The sequence below is a fragment of the Tiliqua scincoides genome, chromosome 3 (assembly GCF_035046505.1).
Source record: "Tiliqua scincoides isolate rTilSci1 chromosome 3, rTilSci1.hap2, whole genome shotgun sequence".
NCBI classification, from domain to species: domain Eukaryota; kingdom Metazoa; phylum Chordata; class Lepidosauria; order Squamata; family Scincidae; genus Tiliqua; species Tiliqua scincoides.
In genome coordinates this window covers 225,223,395-225,251,030 of record NC_089823.1, presented here as the reverse complement: position 1 = coordinate 225,251,030, position 27,636 = coordinate 225,223,395, and the positions used below count along the sequence as shown (strand labels likewise).

Below are 27,636 nucleotides of genomic sequence, written 5' to 3'. Positions count from 1 at the left end.
CTATACTTGAGCATGTTTTTAAAAAATCCATCAGTTCACTTCTGTGAACATACTTCACCAGTTTGACTGTGGATTAATAAAAACTTTGAACTTTTTTCGCTGGCACCAGACTGTTGTCATATTGATGGCAGATACCCTAGTAGCATTTTTTCAAAAGAAATAAACAATTTAAATAACTATGCACTCTCTCTCTGTATGTTTAAACAATGCCTATAAAAAATAAGCATCACATTCACCACATCATAGTCTCCAATGGTTTCTCTTTGACTTTTTACTACTTTAAATGTCAAGACCACCTACTTCCATGCACTCTGAGAAAATCTTACTGCTAATGAAGCAACCCACTCCCTAGATGGTTAAAATTGCCACTCTAGGAAATGACTGACATTTTGATGTTCTATTAGCAATTGGGAATGCTCAAAGAAACATATCAAATGCAAAATTTCCTGTCAGGCTCTCTTGAACAGTACCCAAGATCAAATGGTAGTTTTGAAACTTAAAATGTCTCAGACTCAGTTTCAACAACTCCTTTTCATAACAGCATTCAACAATGTACAAAAAAGAGTTGGCATTTAACAGTTAATAACTGGCATTTAATAACTGCTAACAATATGAAAATCTACATTTGGAAAAATCTTTGCCTATGAAGTAACTTCTGATTATCTGTTCTCTCCCCATTGCAGCATTAACCATCAAACAAGACATAGGAATAGAGCAACTCGGGAACAAATTTTCTTCAGTCCCAGGATTTTTTTTTTTTCCGTTTTAGATTCTGGAAACTATAAAAATGTTCCCTGTAAATGGACTGCATGCAACAGGAAACAAGGATGTGAATGCTGCATATTTTAAATAAAGTTGCTTTCAGTAAAAGGTAAAGCCCCCATACTGCTCATAAAACAAAAATACATTGAACACTGTAAAACACAAAGTTTCAACATTGCTCTTAATTGTTTTGTTTTTTTAAAGCAGCACAAATATGGATTTTTGAGTCTGGAAATGGTACAAATGCATATTGTTACACATTTATATCTATACATTGGGCATGATGTACTAGGAACTTCTCTTGTGCAGAATGTCACTGAAATGATTAGGAACTGCATAACTCCTGTTTAACTGATGTGCCTTGCATAGGAGATGTTCCCATGGATTGTCCCCAATACCTTCGTTGATCCATGGCTTGACTTCTCCTCAATAGGAAAATATATTATGCCTGCTGGAAAAATGCAGACCACACTCTTGTTGGCCCTTTATTTCCCTTTGCCACTCTTTGAAGACTTCTGAATCTGAAGTTTCAATTCCTTTATCATCATCTCTAACTTTTGTCTTGCTTCTCGTTCTTGCCTCAGTTCATCTTGGAGCTCTTGCCTATCTGCCTCGGCATGATCCAGCCTCTGTCTCAGCTCTGCCAACTGCAGATTTGAAAAAGAAATAAGAGAAGTTTTTGATGTACCCACATACTCAAATTCAGTATAGAAATATTTTATTTCTAAAACGAGAGAGAAGAATACAGATTATTCGCTTCTAAAAATGTTATGACTTCTCAGTGCAGATATAAAAAAACTACTAGCAACAAGGTTACATGGCTTAGTGGAAACTATGCTACATTATGTGCAAATTCATATGGAAAAATTGCTTAGTTTTTAAAACATTAAACTCTAGATTTTTACCCAGCCCATTGTGTATTGTCACAAAATTCTAAACTCATTGTTTCACATGGCACACGCACCACAGCTCAGTTCAGACTTATGGTTTCTCACTATGTTCCTGAAGTGTTCACTATGTGAACAAGCCCTTTGAGTGCTTCCACCTCCCTGTTTCCCTTTAAGGAGCAGAGTGAGAGTCCACTTTCAGTTTTAAATTAACTACACCTCAGTATATCATCTGAACTCTGAAAAAAGTGTTTAATTTGAATGATGGCTTGTTCAGAAACCAGAATCCAAAACAAGAGTTAAATCTTGGTTTCCTTGTAAGCTAACAATATACAGTACAGTAATCTAAGAAACAGTATGGTAAGGTACAGCAATACCTTGCACTATCCTCTGATTAGAGCAGCCATTTTCAACCACTGTGCTGTGGCACATTGGTGTGGCGCAACTGGTCCCCAGGTGTGCCACGGGAATTTGGGAGAGGGCCATCAATTAGTAGGACCATTGGGGGATGTGAGTCCCCCACTGACAGCAGAGTGTGCCTTGTCAATTGTCAAACAACTGGTGGTGTGCCTTGAAAATGCTAGTGCCTTGTCAGTGTGCTGTGAGATGAAAAAGGTTGAGAATCTCTGGATTAGAGACTAGAACATGGATGAAAGTAAAAAATGGATGACTGTCAAAGCAGTGCTTTATTTAACTTGAAAATTTATTTTGGATTGTGAAATATGCAAATAACTATAAACACATGCAGATGCATGCGAAACCTAAACAAACAGAAATAAAAGCGAAATAAAACACAAGAATGTTGTGGAAGGAAAGCACATGGACAAATTCTGAAATATGGTTATAATTGAAAAAGGCTGAAACAGCAAAGTAATGAAAGCCAAGGTATAGCTGTACCTATAGCTGTACCTATATATCCCAGGAACCATTAGGACCACACTCTGGGCATTATGATTTTGACAAAAAATAACAACGAATGAAACAGAAGTAAACTGCAATGGCTTAAGAAAGTAAGTGAATAAGTGCTAAGCCAAGGATGGTCAAGGAGGCTGATAGTCTAAAATTAGTGCCCCAATATGCATTTTTATTAAAAACTACACTCCAGAGAGGATTGCTGTAAGTTTGTCGCATGTGCAGACACACACACACACACACACACACACACATACACACACACTTTTCTTGATACTACAACATACAGCTCATGCCTTTAAAGAGAAATAAACTGGGCTTCAGTTTTTCTTGCTCTAAAGCAGATTGTCCATTGGTTGGTTTCGTACAATACCAAGCTTTGCGAGCTTTGTACCATTTCTATTTTGTAATAAGGCACAAATAACATGTTAATTTTCAACTGATAATTCAGTGTTTTTAACAGGTATGATTGTTCTTCTATGGTATGCTACTGCATAAACTCATGGATAAGTCCAAAAATCATAAAATTCACTATGACCTGTGGGTTAGTCCACAGTAAAACTTAGGGGTGTATGAAAATCTTTGAATTAGACAATTTCATCTAATTTTACCCAAGGCCAGATCCTGAAAAATGATTTACCAGTAATTGTTCTGATGCAGCTGTTCTCCAAACAGGACGAAAGGTGAAGTTGTAGTCTTTGTAAGAGCTGCTGTTATGGAAGTACTGTACTCCTCACAAAACCTACTGCTACCACTAGCTCCTTTACCTTCCTTCATGGAGAACAGCTCAATTTCTGTGTTGCTTCAGAACAAAGTAAGGTCCTTTATTCCTCTGCCTCCTCTCCCCCTCCCCACCACATCTCGCTTGTCAGCCTGGTCTCCCACACCCCTCCTCACCAAGCAGCAGCTGTTCTTAGAATTCCAGTAGGCCCTACTACATTGACCAGTGTATAGACCCAGGTTTTCAGGGTCAATTTTAAGGCACAGTTTTGACTTATACACAAGTGTATATGGTAAGTGATTTTTAATACATATATTTGTTGCCTCTGAGAAAGTGTCTTTACTCAAAATGCAGTGGATCCTAACTAAATTGGTTCTTGCATGACATGGCCTATCCGTTAGCTCAGAAACCCATCCAATTCAGTGCTCATGCCAAGCAGAGTACTTGGCTAGTTTGCAGTGTGTGAGGGAGGTAAGACTGTACAGACCACTCAGGGCCCAATCCTATTCAACTTTTCAGCACTGGTGGAGCCTTAATGCAACCCCTAGGTAAGGGAACAAATGTTCCCATACCTTCAGGAGGCCCCTGTGATTGCTTCCCCACAGAAGGATGCAGTGTATGCCCCATTGGCACAGGACCAGCACTGTGCTGTGCATTGGCACTGCACCAGCACTGGAAAACTGGATAGGATTGGGCCCTCACTCTGCTACCAATAATGTGAGATAAGGAGCCTATAACCATCCAGTCACAGCAGGATTCTGCTACAATTATCCATCTTAAGCCATTTTTGCCCAAAGTTGCATATATGCAACAGGGATAAAATGTGTACACCTGTGGGTCAGACAAAAATGAGTTAATGATATATAAAAATTGGGAAGGAATCTAACCAGGGTGAACATAGCACAGAAAACCTGATGCACAAGAAAAGACTAGACTGCCAGGCAGATCTCTACGTAAAGCAGCTCCATATCACCAGCAAACAATGGACCTGTTTAATGCTGCTGACTTTCCAGAGACCCGTCATAATAGTAGAAAACCTGGAAGTGGCAATATCTTGCCTAAGACATTAATGCGCTAATAGAAGGTAAGAGTGTACGGGAGGATCTCCATCATAAAACATTTCAATCACATAGCCATGTTTATTTATGAGGTTTCAGACTGTACTTGACACAGAACCTGTCTGCAACTAAAGTAGTCAAGATAAGGGCTCAAGTTCCATTCAAACCATCAGGAAAAGAAACGAAGGTCCCACTCCATTTCCTCAATCAGAGAGCACTCTGATTTTCTCCAGAACAAACGCCCCAGATATGTGTGGAAAGAAACTACCAAGTGTAATTCGTCTTGAGAAATTTATGAAACAACTTTCACAACACATGTCTCAACTCAATCTACAGTGAATAAGAATAACTCCCTGCCCTTCAGAGTAGGAGATGAAAATTAAAGCTCAGTAAAAATTGAATCAAACACAATAATACCGCCCCTCTTGACAGAATGGTGTAATGCTGTGATGTGATTCTTAGCATTTATGGCTTTAAAATATTATTAAGTTTTGACAGTAATATGCACATGGCACAGCATCCTGTACCGTATACTATGTTCTATTAGCAATTTTGAAAGAAATTAATGAAGGAAATCATACTGCTAATGGGTTAATATTTTCTGCTCACCTGAGCTGCATATTCTGCTTCTCGGTCCTTCTCCAAGTTAGAGTCACAGGTACATTTTTGCTTTATTACCTGCTCTAACTTCTTCTCCAAATCCCTCTGCTCGACATAAAACTCTTGCATCCTTTGAGCATGTTCAGTCTGCAAAGACTCAAGTTCCTTTTGTAAGTTCTGCTGTTCTTCTGTTAATTCTTTCATGGCTTTTGAACTACTTAACATTTCTACTTCCTGTATAAAAAAACAAGAGAATTATTTAAAGTGTTTTCAATAACACAGATACTCAAATAATTTGTTTCTCTATTGCGCCCAAACTCAGGGCCCACTCCTATGCTGCTCACCCACCCCATGGTACAGCAGTGTTGAAAGGAAGCTAGTTAGAAGGAGGTTGAAAGGGAAGGTAAAAAGAGTCCAATCTCTCCAGAGTGCATGGAGGCTGCTTAAAACAACAGTAATAGAGGCCCAGCAGAGGTGTATACCGCAAAGAAAGAAGGGTTCCACTAAATCCAGGAGAGTGCCCGCATGGCTAACCAGCCAAGTTAGAGAGGCTGTGAAGGGCAAGGAAGCTTCCTTCCGTAAATGGAAGTCTTGCCCTAATGAGGAGAATAAAAAGGAACATAAACTGTGGCAAAAGAAATGTAAGAAGGTGATATGGGAGGCCAAGAGAGACTATGAGGAACGCATGGCCAGCAACATTAAGGGGAATAATAAAAGCTTCTTCAAATATGTTAGAAGCAGGAAACCCGCCAGAGAAGCGGTTGGCCCTCTGGATGGTGAGGGAGGGAAAGGGGAGATAAAAGGAGACTTAGAGATGGCAGAGAAATTAAATGAGTTCTTTGCATCTGTCTTCACAGCAGAAGACCTCGGGCAGATACCGCTGCCCGAACGGCCCCTCCTGACCAAGGAGTTAAGTCAGATAGAGGTTAAAAGAGAAGATGTTTCAGACCTCATTGATAAATTAAAGATCAATAAGTCACCGGGCCCTGATGGCATCCACCCAAGAGTTATTAAGGAATTGAAGAATGAAGTTGCAGATCTCTTGACTAAGGTATGCAACTTGTCCCTCAAAACAGCTACGGTGCCAGAAGATTGGAGGATAGCAAATGTCACGCCTATTTTTAAAAAGGGAAAGAGGGGGGACCCGGGAAACTATAGGCCGGTCAGCCTAACATCCATAGCGGGTAAGATGGTGGAATGCCTCATCAAAGATAGGATCTCAAAACACATAGATGAACAGGCCTTGCTGAGGGAGAGTCAGCATGGCTTCTGTAAGGGTAAGTCTTGCCTCACAAACCTTAAAGAATTCTTTGAAAAGGTCAATAGGCATGTGGATTTGGGAGAACCCGTGGACATTATATATCTGGACTTTCAGAAGGCGTTTGACACGGTCCCTCACCAAAGGCTACTGAAAAAACTCCACAGTCAGGGAATTAGAGGACAGGTCCTCTCATGGATTGAGAACTGGTTGGAGGCCAGGAGGCAGAGAGTGGGTGTCAATGGGCAATTTTCACAATGGAGAGAGGTGAAAAGCGGTGTGCCCCAAGGATCTGTCCTGGGACCAGTGCTTTTCAACCTCTTCATAAATGACCTGGAGACAGGGTTGAGCAGTGAAGTGGCTAAGTTTGCAGACGACACCAAACTTTTCCGAGGGGTGAAGACCAGAAGTGATTGTGAGGAGCTCCAGAAGGATCTCTCCAGACTGGCAGAATGGGCAGCAAAATGGCAGATGCGCTTCAATGTCAGTAAGTGTAAAGTCATGCACATTGGGGCAAAAAATCAAAACTTCACATATAGGCTGATGGGTTCTGAGCTGTCTGTGACAGCTCAGGAGAGAGATCTTGGGGTGGTGGTGGACAGGTCGATGAAAGTGTCGACCCAATGTGCGGCAGCAGTGAAGAAGGCCAATTCTATGCTTGGGATCATTAGGAAGGGTATTGAGAACAAAACGGCTAGTATTATAATGCCGTTGTACAAATCTATGGTAAGGCCACACCTGGAGTATTGTGTCCAGTTCTGGTCCCCGCACCTCAAAAAAGACATAGTGGAAATGGAAAAGGTGCAAAAGAGAGCGACTAAGATGATTACGGGGCTGGGGCACCTTCCTTATGAGGAAAGGCTACGGCGTTTGGGCCTCTTCAGCCTAGAAAAGAGACGCCTGAGGGGAGACATAATTGAGACATACAAAATTATGCAGGGGATGGACAGAGTGGATAGGGAGATGCTCTTTACACTCTCACATAATACCAGAACCAGGGCACATCCACTAAAATTGAGTGTTGGGAGGGTTAGGACAGACAAAAGAAAATATTTCTTTACTCAGCGTGTGGTTGGTCTGTGGAACTCCTTGCCACAGGATGTGGTGCTGGCGTCTAGCCTAGACGCCTTTAAAAGGGGATTGGACAAGTTTCTGGAGGAAAAATCCATTATGGGGTACAAGCCATGATGTGTATGTGCAACCTCCTGATTTTAGAAATGGGTTATGTCAGAATGCCAGATGCAGGGGAGGGCACCAGGATGAGGTCTCTTGTTATCTGGTGTGCTCCCTGGGGCATTTGGTGGGCCGCTGTGAGATATAGGAAGCTGGACTAGATGGGCCTATGGCCTGATCCAGTGGGGCTGTTCTTATGTTCTTATGAAAGAGCAGCCACCACATCTTGCGGAACAAGAGAATTAGCTGGAGGACTCCTCAGGGTACAGGATCATCAGAGTACCAATAAATCTTAGGTAGTATCCTGATTAGAATGTCCTCCAGCTCTCGTAAGGTATGGAAAGAGCTCTCAACAACGGAAGTGCTAGTTTGGGGTGCTACCTGGCCTCTGAGCGGCCCGCTTGGAGGCAGGCTGTGCAGCATGGCCTTTCCCAGTTGGAAGAGACACTTGGCCAACAGTCTGAGGCAAAGAGGCAAAGAAGGAAGGCCCATAGCCAGGGAGACAGACCAGGGACAGACTGCACTTGCTCCCAGTGTGGAAGGGATTGTCACTCCCGAATCGGCCTTTTCAGCCACACTAGACGCTGTTACAGAACCACCTTTCAGAGCGCGATACCATAGTCTTTCGAGATTGAAGGTTGCTAACAATGAATGAATGAAAAATGGTATGTGTTTTGAAGTTTTTCTTATTTAAGAAAAAAGGAAATAAGACTGGCTTCTACCATTCATAAAACTGGGTTCAGTTAGACAAATTTCCAAGAACTATTTCAACTACACGTTGTTCAATTCAGAGCCCAATCCTGAGCTTGGCGGTGCCCGCATGCACTGTCGCAAACGCCAGCGACAGTTACTGCCGGGCTACTGCCCGTGCTAGCCCAGAGCTGGCCGGTGATGGGCTAGCATCGGGCTAGTGCGGGGTGGGCGCCCAGCCTTCGCTGCTCAGCGGTCTCACAGACCACCGAGCCACAGCACAGTAAGTGGGGGTGGGGAGTGTTCTGGGGAGGGGGGAGGCCAGTGGGGGGCAGGGAGAGGGCGGGCGGGAGGCATGACGGGGAGGTTGCCTCAATGCTACAATCAAGTAATTTCTAATATCACAACACTCATTTTCCTGCAAATTAAGGCTCCGTATGAAAGATAAGCACCTCAGGTCTCAATGATTGCTTAACACAAGACACATGCGCAGACACATGCACATTCATTACAGTTGCACACTTTTTAAAATACTAGATGGAAGTAAATCATGACATACATTGGACAAGAAAGTAACTCCAGCGAAGCCAACATTAATTTCATGTAGGGAGATGTGCCTAGAGGAACTGTAATAGCTAAATGGTATTTAGCTAAACAGCTAAAACTATGATAGCTGAATGCCAGGTTTACAATAGCCTTCCTGTCCACATATGGGCAGTTCCAATTTACTGCATATGTCTGAGCAGCCTCATGAACTCCTGGCACACACTGGGTCCATTCTCATCGACACATTATTGCAAACATGTCTGTATTGTGCAATTTATTTAAATTATGCAGCAAGGGCAGTTCTGACACTGCAAACACACAATAATGTAGTAGCAGAACAGTGCACCAAATGAGGAGAAGACACATTTTCCAGAGGCAATTTCTAGTGACTATTCATAGTCGGGCAGCCCAATCCTGAGCTGCCCGTTGCACTGGGACTGCCACAGCACTGAAACAGCTGTCATGGCATCCTATAAACAACAGGGCGGCCACCAGTGGCTCCACGGGGGAAGGGGACTTTTGTCCCCTTCCCCCGGGTAAGGCAAGTAGCCTGCAATGGGGCAACGCTTGGGCTGCCATAGAATCAAGAGCCTCCATATCAGACCAGCGGAGCTCCTCTGGTCCCACCTCCCTCCTGTCCGCTCCCTTCCTGCTCTAGAACACTTCCTCCCCACATCTCAACCTACCTCTCCGTCACCTGGCAATTTAAGCAGCCACAGAGTGGTGAAGTAGTGGTGGTCCGCCGGCGCTAGCCCAGCGCCAGCTGGCACTGAGCTAACACCGGTGCTGAGAGCTGCAGATGTGCCTTACGGTACGTTTGCACCACTCAGAGCTGGCTGAGGACTGGCAATAAGAGCTCAGGATTGAGTTCCGAGTTAGATGTCTAATGATATCCTTAATTCTATATTTATGTTATTTCTTGTAAAAAATCCTGAACCACCACTTCCCGTACAATCTTCTGTACAAGACATTTTTCCACAAAATGGAAAACTTCTGCACATGACATTTTTCTCAGAACCTGCCCCCAAGCGGACATATCAAGCACATAATATAACCTTGTATAGTTTTGTAATAATAGTTGACATCTTAGGACCCAATCCTATCCAATTTTCCAGTGCTGGTGTAGTTGCGCAAGTGGGGTGTGCACTGCAACCTGTGGTGGAGGGGAAGTCACTGGGGCCTTCTTAAGGCCCATGTTCCCATACCACAGGGTTGCATTGTGGCTATACTGGAGCTGGAAAGTTGGATAGGATTGGGCCCTTAGTCTCCAGGAATGATGAAAATCACTTCCAGATGGTGACTTGCAGCATTATCTGAAGTTTGGCAGCTGTGGGCCCAATCCTATCCAATTTTCTAGTGCCAGTGCAGCCATGCCAATGGTGTGTGAGCTGCATCCTGTGATGGAGGGGGCAGTCACAGAGGTGTGGGAACATTTGTTCCCTTACCTCGGGGCTGCATTGCAGCTGAACCGGTGCTGGAAAGTTGGATAGGAATGGGCCCTAAGTCAGTAATTTCAGTAGGTCGATTGATACTATACTAAGTGAATTTCATTTGAAATGCAGAATCAAGACCCTACCATGTGTGCTCCTGCATCTGCACTATTTCTAGTAACACTACAATTCCATTTAGAACCACCATGAAAGGAAACTCTGCCAACAGTTTTTGGGCGACACAAAGTTAAAGGAGCCTAATGCTGTACCATTTGAAGATGCTGCTTCTTCTGCAAAATTGTATGTAGCTTTTCTTGCTGTTTTATATAGGTTTTCATTACTTCTTCCATAATTTTCCCTTTGTCATCATCACAACCAAGATCGTTGGTGACAGTCTGAGATGAGGCTTGTGTACCATTGCTTACTGCCACCTCATTATCTTCTGTAATCACTCTGAAAGGGACCTGTTCAGCTTTCCTTCTGTTTGTAGGCTTAATGGATACAGGGTGCTCTATAGGAATCAAAAGGCAGAAAAATACATTAGGTGAAATCTCATGCTGAACCCTGTTGCAGATGTACAAAATGACCAAGATATTTCAACTTACCTGAACTAGGACATATTTCAGTACCAAGTTGCAGGCCAACTTTCTCTTTCATGTCAAGAGAAGTATCCCGATAGACTGTTTTTTTGCGTTTGCTACTGGTGTGTTGTTTTGCTGACTGCCCGGGAAGAGACTTAATTGCCTCCGAAATCTTCTCCACTGTTTTTGTGCCTTCTTTACATTGTGATACAGAAGACGTAAGAGATACATTGGGAGCAACCACCTTATCACACATGTAAAAGTAGTAGCTGCAAACAACAGAATTAAAAAGATTTCAACTAACTGAAACAGAACCAAGTATGAACTAGCATGTCATAAGCTTTAAATCCTGGGAACATGAATTAATTTGGCTTCTGTTACACAAGAACAGATTTATAAAGGAAACTCCCTCATCTTTAGACTGCTTTAAAGCAGTTGTGCATATTCATAATTTAGTGTAACATGATGAAAACCACGGTGTGATGAAAATCCCCAATGCCCCGTTTTGTGCATATTTGCACTGTTTTGGTTCTGTAACCTCAGAGGTTTCTGTGATGCCTTGTGGTGGTGTTTATTGCTTGAGCAACTTGACCAGTAAACCAATGACCTGGTCTACTGGATTGTGAAAGCCACCTGATTTCCAGGAGTGGAAAATCCTAGGGCTCAAGAGACACTCCCCTTCCCAGTAGCCAATCCTTTAGGTTATAAAAAGCAAGCCATGCACCCCACTTATTGTATTTGCCCAGGTCGAATGTTGGGAGTTTTCACAGGTGTGCTTAAGACCAAGACTACATATGTGCTTAAGACCAAGTGCAATAACTAAGAACTTGGAACACAGTGAGTAAGCAGGGTAGGAAAAGTACCCAAAGGCATCATGCCAGGTTTTGTCTGATTTGTCATTTGCATTTCAGCACCATTCCCATATTTTCCACTCCTCCCCCCTTTTACAATGTCTTTTTGTGTGTGTGTGTGTATTGTAGCATTTTCTCTTTCAATGCTTTGATACTTTACAGCATTTTAATAAACTTATTCTTTTTTTACTGTTTTATGTGCCTGGTTTCAGCTCAGCAACATGAGGTTGCTACCCCTCTCAGAATGCCTACATTTTGCTGTTTGATTTTGAGGGAACTCCCTGGATTTTGGAACTCCTTGTGAAACTGGGAAGAAACAAAGTTTGGGGCCCCCTTCCATGTGGGTTCTCTGGCTTTGGGCAGAGAAAACTACCTTTTCTCAGTTCATTCACAGCTTATCTAGTTAAAATGGTAAAGCAGAAAGACCTAATTGCTAAGCACTGCACCTCTTGTTTCAGTCTACTCCTCCATAAATCAACAAGACAAAGCATAAGTTAGTCTTGATACTATCAATGGATTCAAATGTCTTACTAGCAAAGATGAACACAGAGAGCAACATCTGGAAACTAAAACTATTCTCTAATCACATTTTTTTTCAACTCTGTACTCTTGAAACATTACATTTTGAAATCTTAAATTTTTTGTATTGCTTTCTTTAAAGCTGCTTTTCTACTATTTATTTGGATTCAGCTACATGCTGCATACAACTTTGAATGCTTAAATGTACCAAATATACATCTTAAATTTTATAAATAACCTATATTACAGTAATCATTTTAAAAGTTTCTCACAATTTTAACATGAGCAGTATATTGCAATAATAGCCAGATGATGAAGAAAAGAGTAATGACACTCAAAGCAAAACCAGTTCCTTTTCCAATTAACTAAAGACGGTAACTTCCATTTAAGTTTCCACTTACACAGCAGACCTAGAGCACACTCCTATGCATGTTTAGTCAAAACCAAGTCCTATTCAGATCAACGTGACTTACTCCCATGTTAGTATGTATAGGATTGAAGCCCTATACTTCTACAAATACCATGAACTGAATCCAAAAGAGATCTTTTGCTAGTAGAAAGTCTCATTCTCTCAAAGAAGAGTTCCTGAGAGGGGGAATGTTGTGCAAGAGAAGGGAACTCAGAGGGGTTTTTCCATTATTGCAAACTCTGTGAAGGCTCATTTCAAAATATTTTTATGTCACAACCTATATCTTCCATATTCATCATTTTTTTTTACTATAATGCAATCGCCATAGAGATTGGCTCACTACTGCAATGTCTTTCACTAGTACTAGTGCAAGAGTTCACAGACTACAACTAAGAGCCAAATCCTATCCAACTTTCTGGTGCTGGAGCAACCACAATGCAGCCTCAAGGTAAGGGAACAAACATTCCCATACCTCAAGCAGGCCTCCTTGACTTCCTCCCTACTACAGGATTCAGTGCACACCCCATTGGTATGACTGCATTGGTGCTGGAAAGTTGAATAGGATTGGGCATTAAGTCATTTTGCTCTTTGTAGCCAAGTCCAGTTATTGCGCTACAAAGGAAGGGCCACAGCAGTGGTTTTCTGACCTGCTATATACATCTGAAAGCCAGTTTCTACATTTTCTAGAAGATGAAGTCAACAAGCTGAGAAAAGAAGCAATGGAAAAGCCATTTAGTATGTCTCTTTAGATCCAACTAGAGCAGTGATTTTCAACCTTTTCCATCTCATGGCACACTCACAAGGCATTAAAATGGTCAAGACACACCACCAGGTTTTTGACAACTGACTAGGCACACCATGCTGCCAGTGGGAATTCACATCCCCACTGGCCCTACTAATAAATGACCTTCTCTCAAATTCCTGTGGCACATCTGTGAACCACTCGCGGCACACCAGTGTGCCATGGCACAGTGGTTGAAAATGGCTGAACTAGAGATTAGGGCATATGAAAGTATTATGTGGTGCAGTGCCTTTGGTATGTGTAATATTTATAATTTTCCAATGCACAATATTTAAAGTAGGTTTGTTACAATAAAGTGGGGAGCAGCCCTTCAGAGGTACTTTTATGCACTCATCTACTATTACCTTGCAGGGACATTATAACTAAAGATGATCAAGGTAATGTATTGTGAGGGGCTCTGAACAATCAGATGCATGCAAAGTATAATCCAGAAGAGTGATTTAGAGCAAAGCTAGTCTCAACCACCCTATATTCTATTAGTTTCAAAAAGAACTTGAATTCCGATTATCAATTATGTAGCTCAGGGGTGCTCAATATGTCCTTCGGGATCGACCGGTCGATCCCAAGGCAAAATTAGTCGATCGCGGAGCCCTGTGTGTAGGCACTGACACACACACACACGCACGCACGCACGCACACACACACACACACAGAGGGCTGGCAAGCCACAGTCACCCAGCTGGGCTCCCCCCCCAACTCTGCCCCCTCGCAGGAGCCCCCGAGCCTGCGAGGCGAGGCTGCTCAAGGCGCACGAGGATCGCGCTGGCCGCAGGGCGGAGGATCGGGGCCGAGGCTGGCCGGGCAGCTCCGGGCGCCTGGCAGGCTCCCTCCTCCGCCCCGTGCTGGCTGCGGGGCCTCCTTGGGGGGCATCGGAGAAGGTGACGCCGGAGGAGGAAGAGGAGGAAGCCGCGGGAGTCTGCAGAGCCGAGGACAGCCGGGGAGGAGGGAGCGCAGCCCGGCAGCGGCGTGCCCGAGGAGGAGGAAGGAGCGGACCAGAGGGGAGGGGCTCCCCCCACCGGCCACCCCCTGTGGGGCTGTCACAGGAGGCGATTGTGAGCTGCACGCTTGGGTCACTGAGGCTGGCAATCCATGCGCCGCTGAGCCGGGGGGCGCACGGCACTGCTCAGGCAGTGGCCAGGAGGCGCTGTCGGCCTTGGGGGGGAGCCGAGACCCAGAGAGAGGTGGGCACGCGTGGCAAACTTCAGGCACAAAGTTGGACCGGGGTGAGGATGAGGAAGATGGTGGTGGTGGCCTCCCAAATCAGACACTGGGGAGGAAAGTTCAATTGGGGGGGGGGGTCCTGGCTTGGAAAAGTCCCTGTTCACCTCTTGCCTTCTTGCCCCACTCACTCTGCCCCCCACTTGTGCCCTCCCTGTACAGTGCCCCCCCCCACTTGTCCCATCCACTCAAGATCCATTCCCCTGGCCCTCATTCATCTATCCCCCCCCCAGCCACTTAAGCCTGAGTAAGAAGGATGGCTTGGCTAGACCACCCTAGTGTGCCACTAACGGTCCTCAGGTGTGCCCTGGGGGGGGGGGTTTGGGGCAAGCTCAGGCATTACAAAGTAATTACAAGTAATTACAAGTTTAAAATAAATAAAATGTATTGTTATTGTAAAATAAATAAAATATATTGTTATAAAACAATAAAATATTGTTTATTTATAAACAATAAAAATGTTTATAGTTAATTATGTTGTGTTGTGCAATATTGGCTCATGCGGTTATGCAAGGTACACCAACATACATTGTACACATAAATGTTATATGTTATGATTGTGCGAACATTGTAAAAAAACTCTGGTAGATCTCCAGGCCTTGCTGGGTTTCAAAGTAGCTCTCCAGCCAAAAAAGTGTGAGCACCCCTGATGTAGCTATATTTACTGATATTTCACAGAGGGAAGATGCAGAGTTCCAACAATATTAACGTTTCATTAAGTAATGGGCACAAACACATAATGAACACAATTACTATTGTGATGAGGATGGATACATTTTGAAAACTATTTTGCATACGTGGAATGGGCAGGGAAGGAGGAATCCGTTTGTCCGGTAGCTATACTGTGACTGCTTCTGTAATGAAGCAAAGTGCTCAGTTTATGAAATTAGCTGAGGAACAGCACAAGTGATCATTCAACTGCTGCATCAGCACTGTGTAGACATGTCATCAGCAGAGCAAGGTCTCACATGACTATAGTAAACTGAGAAGTTACTCAACTATTCACATGGTTGAAAGCAGGCACTTTCAGTTGTGACTCCAACCAGCAATTACTCTATATTAGCACAATATACATCTTGCAGTTCATTTTTATTCTTAACGCTGTTTTTGAATATATGCTGAAGCTGATATTTTTCCTTTTATTTCACAACAATATCTTCAGCAGAGATCAGGAAGCAGTTGCCTCTGAACCAAACTGAGTCAGAGAAAAACTACAAAATGATCCACTGAAATGGTGATGGCAGTGAAGGTATTTTTTCTTCTGCCACCATTGAGCCCGCAGTCCAGCAAAATCCTTCTGTGTAGTGCAAGGCCTGTTACATCTGGACCAACTGGTGACCCAGAGGACTGTTCTATGACCCTCTGTAGTGAGACATTTTGCAGATAAAATTAATCGCATCCGCCTCAACTAGGATTTCATATTGACAGAGTCTGTGGAGTATTCTGGGCAATAGCATGTCCAGTAATTTGAGATTCTTTTCTGCTTATACAGCCTGAAGATGTGGACAGGATTCTTTGGAGCAGTGCTTTCCAACTCCGGCCTGAGGCAGGATCTGGGGCTTGGAGAAAGCCCTCCACTCCATGAGCAGAGCTTATCATTTTGCCTCCGCACCGCATGCATTCCCAGTAGATCTGGGTACCAAGGATGCCCTGGGTAGCCATGCCTGCCCGGATGTCCTGATGCAGCCTTCTGAGATCTGGGCAACAGACGTGACTGCCCACAGTATCCTGGTGTCCAACCTACTGGGAATGAACACAGCACAGAGGCAGAACGATAAGCTCCGTTCCAAATAGGGACCGCTTTTTACAAGGATAGCAGTCACAAGTTTGGTGATTGCTGCTTTGGAGTATGAGACTGGCAGCTGCCAGCAGGAAACAACTGGGTCTTTCTTGGGAAGCTAGATATAGTATCCCAGGGCCAGAGAACAGAAAGAATGAAGGTCTTGGCAGGTTCAGGCTATGTATCCTAAACAGAGCAGGACTCTGGGACTTCTGCTAGTGGGAAAATGGATGTTAAAGATACATGACCCAAGGGAGCCAGACATCAAGAACCATTTAAGTCAGAAGCATAAGGGCCTCAGAAGCACTGGGAGCTGCCTAATGGCTTTCAAGAGCATCCAAAAAGGTTTGAAGAAAACCAACAAGTTGTGGAAACAGACTGGTTCCTGACAATCAAAAGTGTGGTAGTAGCAACACCACTGAATGCAAAAATGTCCTGATCAAGTGCTGGCCCAACATCCTAACACTCAGCTCTAGACTGTAGACCTCTAGACCAGCATGTCTCAAACAGTGGTACTTGTATTACTGGTAGTACTTGAGGTGGTATCCAGTAGTACACACAGGATCCCCAGACCCCTGCTGCCTGGTAGTGAGACCAGCACTGCAAAGCGACAAGCAGCCGTAGGCGGCTTGGCTCGGTGTGCAGAGCTCCAGCATGCACTTTTTACTCACTCAAAAAAACCTCTCCCATCCATCCTGAGCCTCTTACTAATGTTTGCTGCATTTTGTCTGGCCTCCCAAACTGGAAGATACTGGTGTTAATATCAGCACCAGTTACTTCCAGTGGCACTTCCAATAGGTGGACCATGCAAAGTGGTATGGGCGGGGACAAACATTCAGAAACACTGCTCTAGGCAAGTGTTTCTTATCCTTTCCTGGTCATGAACCCCTTTGAAAAACTGCTGAAAACTATGAAAACCTCATCCCCCCCCCCAAATGCACACACACAAAATTTTGGGTATCTGGTTCACAAACCCCCTGAAGCCCATCTATGGACCCCAGTTTAAGAACCTCTGCTCCAGATCAACCAATTTCTTAAATAATGCATTACCAAGCCCTAGACAATTCAATTTCCTCATGCAAAAATGAAGAAAGAACACCTGCACTTTTAAACTAACCTCTACAAGCATTAAAATGAAATGCAAATTGCACACTTGATGATCACATTTCTGGACAGAAAATTATTACCTGGGATGCATGAATGAATGTGACTGATTAATAGTGTCTGCTTCTTGCTTTATAAGTGGATACCACTGTTGGAATTCTAGATTAAACTGAGAATCTGCCTGAAAAGAAAGGAAGAAAAAAATCAGCATCTCTATTTTGTTATACAACATTCCAGCTATAAGAAATATACTCTGAGGGAATTATAACATAATCTTTCTCCACTCATATCAAACTGCACAGGAGAGTAGAGAGTAGTAGGGTAGATAATAAATCAACCTAAAAGCCAACTGTAACTTAATTCTAGAGTGCATGCTTTGCATGCAAAAGATCCCTGGCATCTTCTGGAAAAGTCTCTTGACTGAAACCATTGCCAGGCACTGCCAGTCAGCACAGAAAATTCTGAGCTAAGTGGACCAATGGTCAAACTTAGTACAAGGCAGGTCCACATGTTCAATACTGTCTCATTCCAATTATGGATAAAACAATAAGCAGATTTCTTAAAAATGGGTAATTCTCCTCATTTTCACTTTAAATCAGTTACAGAACCTATAACCACACACAGACTGTTGGGACAAAACAGCACATTATCAAGTTCAGTATTCCCACTGCATGTATGGCACTAAATCCCCATAAAGAAAATCATTGATAAGTACTTCCTGTTTGCAACTCTAGTTAATCTCATATGCAGACTGCGGCTATCTTTTATCCAAATGAGAAAATAAAATTTAAATATAGTTTGTAAGTGCACACACAGGAGGTTTGGAAAAGGAAGGGTAACAATTAAAAGAATAAACACAAAATAGCAAATACACATGTTTGGGCACAAAACTGAATAAACTGGAAACCAAGAGACAGAAGAATCACCACAGTTAATTAAAAAGTACCACTTTTAGTATAGCTATAATTGCTACATTCATGAATTCTACAACTAAAATCCAGAGAAGTTCATGTATACACACAAAGTTCTTTACATGTGCACGACAAGCAGCTAGGAAAAAACCCTCATGCTACATAGGCTTCAGTTCTAGCAAGGTTCTCAAGATGGGTGTGTGGTGAGAAGGGAGAGGCTGAAAAACCTCTCATGAGTGACCAGAAGTAACCTTATGTGTTTCAGTCCAGGTCTATGTTTCAGAAATTTGATTCATTTATATGCTGCATTAACAATGACACATGATATACCACATCCAAGAGAGTAATTTCACAACACATACAGCTGGCATGAAGGTATAGCATTGTTCTATAGGTAGGGAGTTGAAAATTTGTAAGACTGATGTGGTTACACAGCTTTTAATTGTAATCTCAAATACAATATCTTTAAAAGAAACTTAAGAATCTCAACTTCAATTTTTTTAAAGAAATAGGATGATTGCAGAGAAAGAAATTAAAAATGTTGACAATTCTTGATAAAAGGCAAACCAAGGGATGACACCAAGAAACCTTTTCTTCCTCAGCAGAAAAATGCTCATGAAAGAATAGCTGAGAACAGAAAGTCTAATGTTCTTATCAGAAAGCATTTTTCACTGAGATTTTGCAGGAAACGTTGATTCAGAGGAGCCAGCAGGGATCAAAACATCTGCTTGCAAACTTCTCCACCCAAACCTACATGGCACCACACCTTAGTTCCCATTCCTAACTAGGAGCCCACACCAGCACAAATTCCTGCACAGCAATGCAGCAGGGCCAGCGCAGGCTCAGCTACATTCTGTGCACGAATTTTGGCTGCTGGAGGTCTTCTTGAGGTAAGCAGACATTTGTTCCCCTCCGTCCCAGGGCAAGACCCAGCAGCTCGCTTGCTTGCTCACTCACTGGTGCAAGTCCACATTCCCCCATGTCAACACATCAGGCCTGGGAAGAGGGATAGATAGGATGGGGCATGCGCTTCTGCCATCGATCCTGCTCCCTCATGGACCTCATTCACGCTCCCTGCCCCGTTATACCCCTTCGTCCCATTCTATGCTGCTCAACACAGATCATACCTTCCACAGTGTGTACTGCTCCTTCTGACCGTGTGCACAGGCCAGTACCAGCTACTGCTATGTCATCACAAAATGCTATATACACTTTTGCAACTGCAGGCACCATTGAGTGTGTGCTATAATTCTATCTAACCTCAGATATAGCACTACAGAGTCAAGAAAATAACCCAGAACACAGAAAAACTGCATGCTGGAAAAATTCTTATGATCCCTGTTACAGTGATGCATGCCTTGGGGACATCATGCTTGGATTATTTAAATGCACTCTACATGGGACTGTCTTTGAAAAGCATTTGGGAGCTTTGGCTGGTCCATAAAGTGGCAGTTGGCTTTTGGGACCATGTTACCCTGTTGCACCATATGATCCTGCCCTGCCAGCTGAATTCTGTGGGTGGAGACCATCCTGCATTTCCCACCACAATCAGAAGGACTCAAGAGAAAGCCTTTTTCATTGTCACACCAAGGTTCTAGAACTCTTCCCTTGAGGGGCGCACCTGGTTCCCACACTGCCAGCTTTCACCAGGGAGACAAAAAGGGTGTATAGTGTAACTGCTGGTTTTTGAACTGTGATTTTATTGCTGTCAATTATTCTTTAATTGCTGCTTATGTTGGTTTTTCCTATATTTGAATTTTGAAATGATGCAAGTATCTTTGTATGCCCCTTTTGGGACAGAAAAATGGAACATGTTTATAAATAAACAAAATATTCCCAAATCCAGATGAGATAAAATTGTTCCGACACATGTAGGCTATACTAAATATAAATTAACCATACAATCAGAATGGTCCAAAAACAAGTTTCAATTACCACCCTTTTATCTTTAATTATGTTTCAGTCCCAAATTTTCTACTGCAGTGCCTTTTTTTAAAAAAAACATCAAAGAAACTTGAGACACTTAGATTGTTGCCCACAAAAATGTATGCTACAGTAAACTTAAGGTGTTAAGGTGCCACAGGATTCTTTGTTGCTTTTGCCATTGGACAGCTATCCTTCTGGAATTCACTTTTACATGGCAATTCTCCTATTTTTACCTTCTGTTCCTCCCTCCCTCCCCCCCCACCATACCAAAGTCAGAGTTAAGAGCAGTTCAGAGTTTTAGAAGGGCATTCCTCTAGCGCCCCCCCACATGCCAGCAGTATCCCAATTTGCTTTTCCCTTGCTCTTCAAAATGTGAAGATGCACAGAATCTATGCATCTGAGCTACTTTTTGCTACTTTGCTTTTCACATCTCAGAAGTGTTAGAAGCACTGCTGAAGCAGCAGACTGTGTCTGCAAATTCTGCATGTATAATGGGGATGCTCCTATTTTCGTGCATATATTTTCTTTATAAAAGCTTTAATGAGTATTTTACATTCTATTTCTAGGTCCTCTCTGAATTGTTGGAAAAGAAGGTGGAACTCTGGAGACAGGACAAAAAGAGGACATATTACATGGCAAGTATTCACAGTTCCTATGCAGCTTGCTCTGCAGAGACAACTTGGTAGGGCTAGAGCAATCATTTTGAGGCTAATGATTCTTATCTAAACTTGCATAATCCTGAGAGTAATCCATTGCCTTGCATTTTTACGGATGAGGAGAAATTCATCTAAGACCAGTGGTTATTGAGCTCCTTTGCTGCCAGCCCTCCCCCTCCCCATTTCACTTGAGAAAACAGCAGCATATGGTTCTATAGAACTGAGGCTTCCCTGAGACGCTTTGAATTCAGCGCCATTGCAGAAAGACTGCATGGCCAAGCAGATAGGTTCTTCAGAGGTTATCTGGGTTCAGCAAAGACAATACCCCTTGCTAGCTAACCTATTGGGACTGACAAGCATCAACTGACTGGGCCTCCAAGTCCAGCCTACCAGGACAGAAGACAGGTAGGGATGTCCAGGCACTTGTAAAGTACCCAATCATATGGACCAGTGATATCAACTACCCTAGATATCTTATGTTCAAGTCCAAGGATGGTCAAGTGTGTTGCAGCTTGTATGATTAAGCTAACACCTGCATCCTTGGGAGCAGAGAGATGCAATGGGCTCTTCAAACTGAGAGAGTTCCACAGAGGGAACAGTGAAAGTTAGACATGTTAGGGCATTCTTTGGTTTTTCAATATGCCTGTACCTACCTGTTTATAATGTTGCATCTGGGCACTGCCAAAGCTATTTCCCAATCCTGCCTGGTTTCATTCTTTCTTTTTTGCATTATCCACTAGGCAGGTGTGTGGATAACCAACCACACAGATAAAAAGTTAAAACACAAAAAGGAGTTTATTAAAAATGCAAAGTGGAAGATAGCTTTGGTTGAATTCAGAGTCTTGCCCTCATCCTCCTACACCCTGGTCTACATGCTACAGTATAGCTTTGGGGAGTATAGTTCACATAACTGGAAGAAAGGCTTTTGAGGGTGGTTTCTCTTTACCTGGCTTTTTCTCACAATGGCAGCAGTCTCTACAGATTTTGGTCCAGACATTAGGGACAGATCTAAGAAAAGAATGGGGACACTAGCGGGATCAGCCAGCCCATCCATGAGGTCAACTGTAGCAGGTCACTTTAAGCAGCAGACTGGCAGGGGTGCCCACTTCTGTCTACCTGATAACCTCCTATAGTTCTCCTCCCACTCCCTGGATTGCAAAAGGAAAAGGGGGACAAAACAGATGTGTGGGGGAGCCAGCTAGAGTATTGGAGTAACAGAGGCTGGCACACAGCGTATGGGAGGCACCATTTGGTGTGCCATCACAGGAGCCAAGAGGTGGGCACCAACATGAAGGCTCTTCCCAGATCAACACATCAAAGGTGATCCATCTGTGCAAAAGAAGGAAGGAACTTGCCTTCCATTCATATTCAGATGTAATTGGCTCTCTTCCTCCACTGAGGAAGAGAGGAGCTAGAAAGAGTATCAGAAACAAGGAGTTTAATATGCATAATGATTTGCCTACTGCTGCCTCTGGTTGTTGCTGATGCACAAGTATACTCTCTCTCTCTCTCTCTCTCTCTCTCTCTCACACACACACACACACACACACACACACACACAAAATAGTTTAAGAAGAAAGGGAGAAAAATGAATGAAAATGATCTTTTAAGACTCTAAACTTTTCAGCTGAAAGGCCACATCAAATATCTGGCACAGTGTCGAGGGCCGGAAAAAAATTAAATATAAAATTTACATAAATACATTAGAGATGGAAGAGGAGTGAATGAATGGGCTCAAATGTCAAGGATTTCTCCAAGCACCAAGCAAGTTTCTCCAAGCAAGTTTCTCTATGGAGAACTCGTGCAAGGAAAGCACCCTACAGGTAGACCACAGCTGCGATACAAGGACATCTGCAAGAGGGATCTGAAGGCCTTAGGGATGGACCTCAACAAGTGGGAAACCCTGGCCTCTGAGCGGCCCGCTTGGAGGCAGGCTGTGCAGCATGGCCTTTCCCAGTTTGAAGAGACACTTTGCCAACAGTCTGAGGCAAAGAGGCAAAAAAAGGAAGGCCCATAGCCAGGGAGACAGACCAGGGACAGACTGCACTTGCTCCCGGTGTGGAAGGGATTGTCACTCCCGGATTGGCCTTTTCAGCCACACTAGACGCTGTGCCAGAACCACCATTCAGAGCGCGATACCATAGTCTTTCGAGACTGAAGGTTGCCAATACCAATACAATACCAATCTCCAAGCACCAAGAAAAAAAGCACACACTTAAATTGACTCTCATTCCCCCATCCCACAAGCACAACTCTGGTTGTGTTTGGTCAACTGGGCCAGAGGCTCTCAGGAGATCAGAGGCTGGCCACGGGTCGGACAGAGGCTCGCCGTGGGCCACATCTGATCCCCGGGCTGGGGTTTGGAGACCCCTGTTTTAAGAGATCTGTGGTAAGAATAGATTATGTCCTTAATTCAACCCTACTCCAATATTTTTAGGTTATCATCCATTATTTCTCAGTATTCTACTCCTAAGGTTGAAATCTCATTATGTGAAATTCAAATTGAATGTACTATTCCACTACACAGAATAGGCTCATTAGGCAAGAAGGAGTTATAGTCTATATTTTAAGAAGCTTGGCATAATATCAACAATTCTAAAGTCTCAAAACAGTCTCTCTGCCCTTATCCGAGTACCCTCCCTTCCACAAATCACTCATTAAAACTCAGGTTATCAAGACTCTTGAAAAGGTTATCTGTATTTATATAGCAAGATGTAAATGCAGCACAATATTTGGTAATTCATAGCCCTTCATTAACCATATTGCAAGACTGCAACAAGATGATAATGAGGTAGTTTATATGCCTCAGGACACAACGTCTCTCTCATTTTCATTAAGGTAAGGCAAAGAATTGTTTATTGGGGTACACTCTTATGAAAGTTACATTACCTTAAGCAAGCGCAGTTCTGTAGCTGAATGCATAGCAAGACATCATTCAACTGATTAATTCACTGACTTATTCTGAATATAAATCAGACTGAACTTTACAGATTTAATAAAGTTTGAGCTAAAATAACAAGCTCAGCTTCTTCCTAAATTGTTTACCTAGTGCTCTCAAATCCAAAACCAGTGTGGTCTAACACTAGTTTAGAGGTATATTATGACAAGTCAACAGCCAATCCAAGGTCAAGTCAGCTTGTCAAGGTATGACCCCATGTGAACTTTATTTCTTATTGTCTTATTTTACTTAAACTTCACTCCTCCAGTGGAAAGACAGCACAAGGAAATAGGAAGAGAAAGTTTAAATAGTTTGAGCTATATAGTAATCCATAAGCATTAGTTGATTCATCAAAAGAACATCATTTCATTTTTATGTTTTGTGAACAGTCATGAACATAGTATAGCAATATCTCTATGGAGAGGACAGTAACTAGTTCTTCTCCCTCCAAGTTTTCCCCTTTAGAAAAAAATCTGGTCTTCTAAATGGAAAAGATTGGGAAAAGCTAGACTAATGTTTCTCTTTTCAGTTATGAATCGTGCAGCAGATACTGTAGTCGTGCAATATCAAAGCATGATGATGCAGATTTTGAATTAGCCATGCCCAAAATGGGTGACAACAGAACGAGATAGCTACTTTTCAGGAAGTGCAATTCTAGGTATGTTTATTTGGAAGTACCTTCCATTGTGTTCAATGGAGCTTATTCCCAGGTAAGCATGCATAAGATTGCAGCCTTAAATTCTGAAAAAAAATACAGTGTGCTCGGGGGGGGGGGGGAGGATGACACAAAGGCTATTCAGAACAAAGAACAATTCTCTAACTAGAGAAGGCAAGGACACATGTTTTCTGTATCATTAAAATTAGTGGCGATACTTATCTGCAATGTGAAAGTATTTAATTAACACCCTATGCTTCATAATACAGCAAAGGTATCATACAAATGCCCCCCTTGTCCTTCACTATGAAAGCAGAGTACTAGAAGAATGCAAGGAACAGTAGCTTCGGTCTTGTTTCAATCGCTTTTTTAGCAATGCCTTCCACTTGGAACTCTCTTCCATTTGATACACAGATTTCCTCAGTCATGGGACTAAGAAGTGCCTTCCTTAATCTCTTTATCTGAACATTCAATATGATTGAGCCACTTGCTTCACTTTTGCCCCTCTCTCTTTTCGGTCTCATATGTTGTATAGTATGAACAGGGCTGTATCTTTATTTTTTACCAGCACTTTGTGCAATGCCTACCTATTTTTAAGTGTTTAACAGACCAATCCTAACCTGAGTGGTAGGCCAGCCGGCCTGCACTGTATCCAGCGGAGTGGAGGTGGCTGGAGGGCAATTTGGGGTAAGGGGTTATTTTTCCCCTTACCATGGATAATGCCACAGCCACTCTTTTGGGAGTACTCAGATCTGCACAAGCAAAATTGCTGGTGCAAATCCAAGAAGTCCATATAAGGCTGCTCAGGCCAGGGATGGGGGTTAGTATTTGGCACAGGCTGCCACGGCTGACCCCACCCCTTCCCAGGGACGATCCACCTCCTGTTCTGCCCTCCACAGAACCTCCTGCTGCCCTCCCCTGCCCCCAAGATCCACCTTGCTGGCCTGTTATGCCCTCCCACCACTCTCTCCCACCCCCTGCGCTGGCCTGTCTGGGCTGGAACAAACCTACCCCCTCCAGGGCTGAATTCAGGCTCCAGGAACTGGAGCTGGCTTAGCATGCTCTCAAGTAGCTGTGAATGTGCTTTATGGCACATTCGTGACTCTCCTAGATTGACACTGTGGGCCTGCACCAGCCTAAGTCAACCTTTGGATTGTGTTTTTACTATTATAATGAAACAAAATCAAATAGGCATCTTTTCGAACCAATGGTAAGCCATCAATGTTATCTATAATCAAACAGTCAGGGTTACTTGGAATGTGATAGGCACAATAGTTCAGAAACAAGAAGTAAAGTTCTAAATTTAGTGGCTTATGGCCTTGAGTATTAAGCATTAAGGTGTTGTTTTTTCAATTTTGTTTGCCGCAATATGGTGACACCTCTGGCTAGCAGCTGAACTTATGAAAAACTTTAAAGGAACAGATTCACATTTATGAAACACTTATGAGATTTAAAAAATCCTCTTCTGCACTACGTAAACTCAAATATTTTACAAACATTAAAAAAAAACTTACTTTCTGGGTTATTTTCTGATTTTTCATGCTAAATTTCTCTTTCATCTCTTCTAGGAGATGCTTCAAATCTCTTTCTTCCGGAGTTCCTAAATATTTTTGGTTAATATGAAGATAGCAGTGCCACTTGGCTGATTCAAAGCCCCAGTGACAGGTTCTCTTGTCAGGGGATCGATGTGAATGCATAACAAATGTCTGGGGTGAGAACATCCCATAGCACTCTGAACACTGGATACAAGGAGAATCTGGCTGAAGGTAAAACTGTGGAGCAAATAATCCCTGGCACTTCCCCAAACATTCATGCTCTACTTCAAAGGCACTGCCAGTCTCTTTTAGCTGTGCCAGTGAGTTTTTAGCATGAAGGAGGCTGCCATTTTGAGGAAAAGTGCGAGGGCGCAGCAATGCATTGCAGAGTCTCTGAGCATCAGTCAATGTGATCAGACCACAAGATGGAGCATTGAAAGGAAGGATTCCCAGCACCTTTAAGATATGAAGCTGGTCAGAAGTACACCTCGAGCAATAAATGTAAAGTTCATCACATACTGTATTAATCTGCTGTAGAGAAAAGTCACGGAGCACAGAATTCAAGACTTGAGGCAGGCAAAGTCTCTTTTCCCCTCCAACTTTAAAACATGATATGGACTCTCCTTCCAATAAAGTTTGAGTCAGCTCTGTAGAACTGTCTGACGGAACAAGCAGTGGGCCAGGAAGAATCTGAGGAGATGGAAGAGGTACAAAGACCGTAGATGTGCTTTCTTGAGAATGGCGAGCAGAAAATGCTGCTGGTCCGCCAAGTGAACTTTGACTGCTTAAGTGGAACTGTGCCAGCGTATGTTTTAATCCAGGATTCAAGTTCAAAGGGTCAGATGCCACAGCAACGTTCGGTTTGGAATCTTCCTCTCTGTCCTCCATAGGGTTTTCTTCACACTCCTCCAAGTGTTCCTTCTTTATTGTTGATAACTTGCTTATCACAGTTTGTACTTTATCTTTCACATGTGTATCTATCATTGCTTTTTTGGCTGGAGGGTCGCCATCTTCTAGTATCACAGTACCTTTTTGCTTCGCCTGGTGTCTCAGTGGGAAATTTGTCTGTGAAGCTTCCATAGCCAGATTTTTAGAAGGCGAATCTGAGATATCCTCTTCGGTAGCTCTTTCAAATCTCAATTTCTACTTATTTCAAATATACAGTGCACAACCACTGTGACTGCTTTTGTCGCAGTTACCATTTAACAAGACACCAGTATTTTTAATACTATGTATTTAGCAGAATAGCATTTCAAAATGTAGGAATTACCAAAAATTCTGTTATATTCAAAAATATCCCAGTTTACTAATATAAAATGTACAATTCAATGCACATACAAAAAAGCTTTGCTCCTGCCCTTCTGTCAGTGATCTTGAAAAGGATCCAATGATTTCATTCATTAGAAAACTGCAATTCAGTACAAAGTCTAGTTCCCATTTTTACAAGCATATAGGCTCTTCAAGTCCTCTTCCCTCTTAACAAAAAAAACACAGAAGCGTCAATATTCTTGTAGCCCAAGACATTTAAAGTTGTATTTCTGAAGTTCATGGGACAGGCACTTTTATAGTAGATTCCTTTTTATTTTCAGTATCAAAGACAAAGCTCTGGTTTTTATTTATTGTGCAACCAAGTTTTCCAACTTCAATACTGCTGATGGTAATTCACTAACATATCCCAAATCAGAAGATGATTCCATATGCTGGCTGCAATTAT

At 42.8% G+C, this 27,636-nt stretch overlaps 1 protein-coding gene across 1 annotated transcript; it reads right to left on the bottom strand.

Annotated features, from left to right (window-relative positions):
* Positions 1–1,063: 1,063 nt before the first annotated feature.
* SKIL (SKI like proto-oncogene) lies at positions 1,064–27,636 on the bottom strand. The gene is made up of 6 exons (XM_066620567.1): positions 25,902–27,636; positions 17,385–17,482; positions 10,643–10,887; positions 10,307–10,548; positions 4,950–5,174; positions 1,064–1,409 (listed from the first exon to the last, which is right to left on the bottom strand). Exons 1-6 carry the CDS (start codon positions 27,000–27,002, stop codon positions 1,248–1,250), a joined length of 2,073 nt encoding a protein of 690 aa, XP_066476664.1. The 5' UTR covers positions 27,003–27,636; the 3' UTR covers positions 1,064–1,247.

Excerpts from the sequence above, each read along its gene's own strand:
- SKIL (XM_066620567.1), bottom strand. The coding sequence starts at position 27,002 with ATGGAAGCTTCACAGACAAATTTCCCACTGAGACACCAGGCGAAGCAA. Across the intron at positions 10,888-17,384 it reads CATTCATTCATGCATCCCAG|CTACTACTTTTACATGTGTG; the intron begins GTAATAATTTTC and ends TGTTGTTTGCAG. Across the intron at positions 10,549-10,642 it reads TGAAATATGTCCTAGTTCAG|AGCACCCTGTATCCATTAAG; the intron begins GTAAGTTGAAAT and ends TGATTCCTATAG.